This window comes from Argentina silus (assembly GCF_951799395.1).
Source record: "Argentina silus genome assembly, chromosome: 2".
In the NCBI taxonomy this organism is placed as follows: Eukaryota; Metazoa; Chordata; class Actinopteri; order Argentiniformes; family Argentinidae; genus Argentina; species Argentina silus.
The window spans coordinates 33,284,849-33,290,848 of record NC_139656.1 but is presented as its reverse complement, the minus strand read 5'-3'; the positions used below and the strand labels follow the sequence as shown (position 1 = coordinate 33,290,848).

Below are 6,000 nucleotides of genomic sequence, written 5' to 3'. Positions count from 1 at the left end.
ACACAGCGCAGAAGCAGCAAAAGAGAAGTGTATTGCAGAAAAAAAGTATTTTCCAGGAGCACTGGGGTGGGTTGCCATAATAGAGTATGTTCAGCTTTGAATCTTGGGGATATTTGTTTAAAATGTGGAGTCCAGAGTAAGCACTTTGAAGAGGGGGGAAACGGCAACCATTGAAAATCTACATGATGACACAAACAATTTTGAGGAGAACTCATAACACGGCCAAGATGGCTCCCTATGACCTATTTTGGATGTTTCCCAAGGCGGAGGGAGGGAGGGAGGGAGAGAGAGAGAGAGAGAGAGAGAGAAAGAGAGAGAGAGAGAAAGAGAGAGACAGAGACAGAGAGAGAGACAGAGACAGAGAGAGACAGAGAGAGAGAGAGACAGAGAGACAGAGAGAGAGAGAGACAGAGAGATAGACAGAGAGAGAGAGAGAGAGAGAGAGAGAGAGAGACAGAGAGATAGACAGAGAGAGAGAGAGAGAGAGAGAGAGAGAGACAGAGAGAGAAAGACATTTGGAACGGTTGAGATGACAGATATGGAGAGAGAGAGTTGACCCTGATGCATTTCCAGTGTTGAAAAGTATCAGCAAGAGAGGGAAATATGGGAGCAATATGAGCAGTATTATATTTCATATCTGTGTAGTGGACGTCTTAATCAACAGTGTCAGGTTTTCTTTTCAAGGCTCTGTGTCTGCATGGCGTGTTTGAGACTGACAAGGATACTGTGGGCCAGGGGCAAATTTAGAGAGACAGAGATGAGAATGTATTAAATGGAGGCATTCCTTATTGTTGTAATATGTGATATAAACAGTTGATATGGAGGGGTTCTGCATGATACCAGTAAAACAAATTAAGACAAAAAAGTATTTATCATTATAATTATAAAGTGCTTGAACAATCAACTGCATTTAAAAACGGTTGAAGTATACCATTGTGATCGTTCTAGAGCGATGAGACCACACAAAAAGATATATTTTTAAACCTGTTTCTACGTGTTGAATTAAACAACATTTATTCCATAAATGTGTCAGGAATAATAATATTGAAACTCTAAAAAAAATGTCACTGCTCTGAAACCAACAGTAGGGCTATTTACGAAATTGAATGACAAAGATTAACAATATTCCCTTGTCGTGTGACTCTCCATAGTCCTACAGTAGCAATATCTCATTCTGAACAGCGAAAACCAGCTCACCCAGACTCCGACAGCACGTTCATCAATAATGAGCATAATATTGTGACTGATTATTTTTCGTGACCGTTGGCATTAACACGGGAGATGGTAAAATATGGAGCCAACGGCGCTAATATAAACACGGGCCCTCCGAGCAGTGCTTTTATGGAATATGTGTGTTAAACTGGAACGTGACACCTACTGATTTACGGCTATATTTAGATAAGAAATGCAGTAAATGGTTTCTAAGTAGCGTCAAGGTCATGTAATGTAATGGGATAATGTTTTACCCTGATAGAGATAAGGTGATGTGTTTGTATGGGGCTGAGGGCGGAATGCTATACTGGACTGAGCTATGGAGAATGAACAATACCGGGCCAGCGCGTTCCTTTCAACTGCCTGGCGAGGAGGACTCGCACGTTATTATTGAAGTAGGTGGTGATGTCAACGTTGTGTTGCTGTCGTAGGCCGACATAACGTATGGAAAGACATTTACATTGAGATATTGCATATAATAATGAAGACAACTAGTGCTAACTAATTTAAATTATGCGTTTGTTTAGTTTTATAAATGTCTTTATAAGGCCAGGCCTACACATTTATGACAAAATAATATGCTGCAATTTATCAATTTATCTATAACCTATGCATGGCCCAACATGCTGTCACAAGCACCCCTTTGGACGATAAATATACATTCAAATTACTCTAGAGTGTAGGTAAGCTTTTCAATACACAACTTGATCACTCCAATTAATAATTGTGTTATTAATGTGTTTAGGTTTATAATTTTTACAGCAAAGTTATGTCTTCAAATACCCCTTTTTAAGAATGCCGTGAATGCAAGACGTTCTCTGTCTAGCTTGATATCTTTGTTTCTGAGAGAGGGATTTGATCATTCTGAATGATTGGTTATTAATCCTATATCTTGTTTCTTCTCTGATATACAAATTAGTTATACTATATATAATTTTAATTAATTTCTCAATGATTTCACAGTTTTCTTAAGACATAAATGTACACCCTAGAATTTGCATCACGCAAAACGACAACATAATGCCATGATTTCAATATAGACTAGAGCGCGTGACACGAGTTTAGGACAACAATCACGTAAGCATAAAAATGATTGACGCTTATTTGAAAGGTTATTTGATGATTAAGTGTGTATTGCCAAGGCGTTGGGCAAGGATGACTGGTATGGACCTACATAGGCTATCTAGTAACTTTCAAAATGGAAATCCAAATAATATATTTTTTTAAATGGTTCTCCTATTGACAGAGAAAAACATATATATATATATATATATATTAAAACAGGTTTTGCATGTATGATAGACGTTGAGAGGCATCATTTAAATAGATTTGTCATCCACTAAGACACACTAAGTCACATCAATATTATATGTTGCTTCCAAGCAACATCCCTGTTAATTGTTATAATTGTGAGCACCTCACATTGATCTCATTTAATTCAAGGATCAGAGGCTACCCCCAGATAAAGAGACAATATGCATACAATAAAAATATTCATTAAAACATACATGCAGTGTATCAACATAATCCATTCAGAACGAAAATACAATATTATACTAACTGCCATATAGAATAATCATTAAAAAATCTGACATGCGAAAATTGCGTAAAGTCCGTGCGTAAAACCGTTCCAAATGTTTAATATGTAAAATCCACAAGACCCATTTTCACGGCACATGTTTCAATAAAACACATTCAAACTAAGACATTTTACTCTCCGTTATAGTAAAAGTGAGAGAAGTGCAAAAAACTTCTTGCGCAATTCCTGTACCCCCATCCCCGTTACTACCGTTGGTTTGACTGCGGCACCATGGCGCTTGTTATTGTAAACCGCGCACACTTCTCTCTCTCTCCCCACCCCAACCTGGATTCTCTTCCCCCATTGGCTGACAGGTCGTTCTGTTGCTTTCGAGGCGATATAAACCTGCGCCCCCGCACCTTTCATAGGGTCAAATTTCCTGTGCAAATGAGAGTAATCCCACGAAAAAAGAAGTGCTCTCCAGATCACCAAACCTTTTCTGGATGTACTGCATTTCCCTTCAGACATAACCGTTATCTTCTATCAGAATGACAATGAAAGTTTCTCAACAAACTTGACACATTAGGGGAGACCGTTCGCAAACGTGTGCGTTAGCTTTTGTCTTATGAATTTGCATATATATGTATTTGTTCAGGGCTTGCTGTATGTCGATTAGAGCATCCGCCGCGAGATCCACTTCCTCCTGAGCACTGAACTTCGACCAGTGGCTGAGAGGGACTAGCCTCGAGACTACAGCAGTACAAAGGACCCGCGTGGAGTTTTGTCTATTTTAAAAATGAACCTTATCGGGAGCTACCAGCATCATCATCTGATGCACGAGACGTTTCCATTCGTCCAGAGGTGTCACCAAGACAACCCGTACTTCCAGAGCTGGGTGGTCAACCACAGCGAGGTGCCTCCTGACTTTCAGATCCAGGCGCCCGGTTACCCCTCGGAGTTCGGTGTTCCCGGTCCGGCGCACGACAGCCAGCTGGACGGCCTCTCAGCGCGGATGGGGAAGAGGAGAGCCTCGGGCCCGAAGAAGGAGCGTCGGAGGACGGAGAGCATCAACACTGCTTTCGCTGAATTGAGAGAATGTATACCGAATGTCCCGGCGGACACGAAACTGTCGAAAATCAAAACTTTACGACTGGCAACAAGTTATATAGCCTATCTGATGGACGTGCTGGCTAAAGACACTGGGGAGACGGAGGGCTTCAAGGCCGAAATTAAGAAATATGACAACAGAGATATGAAACGGAAACGGGAAATGGTACGTTTATGTCAAAATGTAGCCTATATGAAACAACAGCATACATATATGCTACATTGATTTGCAAATGGATGATATGCTTTAATATAATTAAAACGCATAGGCCTATACTAATGCATGCGTTTTGATCAGCCTATTATAATTGCATATTCTGCGATCATGCAAAGTTTTTTATCATCCTGCAAAATAAAGCTAAACTGTTGTCTCATGCTAAATTATTAGATCAATTACATTGCCTTATTAGGCGATGTAATAAAAGCCTATTTTATCCACCTATCTATGTATTGTGAGATATAATCCTAAATGTAATTTATTTGGCTAGTTAGGCCTAAATTTTAGCTCTATATGTTGAAACTGCAAATACAAACACAATTAGGTGTTTTTAAATTGATTGATCAAATGATCATGCTGCTACACTCATCACAATACAACTGTCAATGGTCTACGGCAGGCTCTCCTGCGAGTTTATAAATGTGGTCGAATAAAATACATAACGTAAGATAATGTCCATATTAACAATATTCTAATTTTTTGTTTTGTTTTGTTTACAGAATGAAGGCATGCAAGAATCATTAGGAAGCGAGAAAAAATGCAAAGGACGGACAGGTTGGCCTCAGCAAGTCTGGGCTTTGGAACTGAACCAGTGACAGTGCGGTTCTGATTCTCACTGGGAAGCAACAACCCACTCAAAAACTCAGTATTCACGCACTCGCTGCAAGGAATACAACCACTTATACAAATCTATACGTGCAATGTTCAAATTCAAACAAGGTGGACTGCTGGTGAAATGCTGTACATGCAAACGATTCAACTGCCTATAGAGAATTATTCTTTGTCATATTGCGAAAATGTTAATGTAATTCTGAGAGATATAGTTTAGATGTGTTTTGTGTTGTGGATTGGCCACAACGAGAGAGAGAGAGAGATTGAAATATTTGTAGTGTTTCTTTATGCCTCAATGCGGGGCCCTTGCTGTTCAGCACTATTTTTCCGCTATACGCATACTGTTGTAGACGTACTGTCTTGTATAGAAAATGTTAAATCTACCTCAAATTAATGTCACTGTCCGTTTGAAATAGAAAATAAATATACGTTCAGAGATTAAACATAAAACACAAGGTCTTCATAACATTTAAACAAATATCTGTTGAAAGTCACGCACATAGTCTATTTCACACTTGATACAATTTGGCTTTTAATGAGATTGTTTCCAGCGTGTGCATCGATGTGAAAGTATACCCATAGTTGATGAATAAAAGAATGAACTCATCGCAAAATTTTTGTAAATGTTCAATGGAATCAATCAGTGGGTGGTTGTTAAGTGATATTGACAACTGTGGTGTTGATTTGCCTTTGGTCACCTTTGGTAATGATTTTCCAGATACATTTTCAGTCGTGATCAGCAAAATATGCTACGGTCTATAGGCCAATATGTGAATACTAATATAGTTCAATTACATCTAGGTTCATTCTACTAATTTTCGGTATTTTACCAAGTGAGAAGGAAATACTTTTTTGCACACGCGTGAAATATGATAACTTTCTTACAATAGGCAATATTTAATTTATTAGCATAATATGAGGATATGGGACAGCCTACATAGGATTTAAAATATGTGAGTAAAACTGATTTATTTTGGACGGCATAACTTTTCAGACAAAATCTTTGCACACTAGAAACTGATTGGAATTCGGTGGCTAAGGATTGATAACAATTGGTTTCGCCTGCACATTTGCCCTTTAATATAGGCTACTTGTGCAAAATCACTATTTTGATATATTAGTCCTAGATGTACCCCAATATATAGGATACTAGTTTGTTTCGTAGTTGTTTTGCCAATGTGATTGAGTCTTTCGGTTTACATAAAATACCAGATTAAAAACTCAAATTCCAATCAATATTAATATGTTCTTATATAGCGTTTGAAAGACAAAGAATGATCGGAAACACTGTGATTTAATCGAAACGATTGATTATCCTTCCATCCTCATTAGT

General features: G+C 38.5%; 1 protein-coding gene across 1 annotated transcript; it reads left to right on the top strand.

The window, feature by feature from the left end:
• Positions 1-3,527: 3,527 nt before the first annotated feature.
• On the top strand, positions 3,528-4,684 carry LOC310819810 (heart- and neural crest derivatives-expressed protein 1-like; the record flags this gene model as incomplete). Its single annotated transcript, XM_083691204.1, has 2 exons — positions 3,528-4,004; positions 4,556-4,684. The coding sequence occupies 2 exons, from the start codon at positions 3,528-3,530 to the stop codon at positions 4,649-4,651; spliced, it is 573 nt and encodes a 190-aa protein (XP_083547330.1). The 3' UTR covers positions 4,652-4,684.
• Between the last annotated feature and the right edge of the window lie 1,316 nt (positions 4,685-6,000).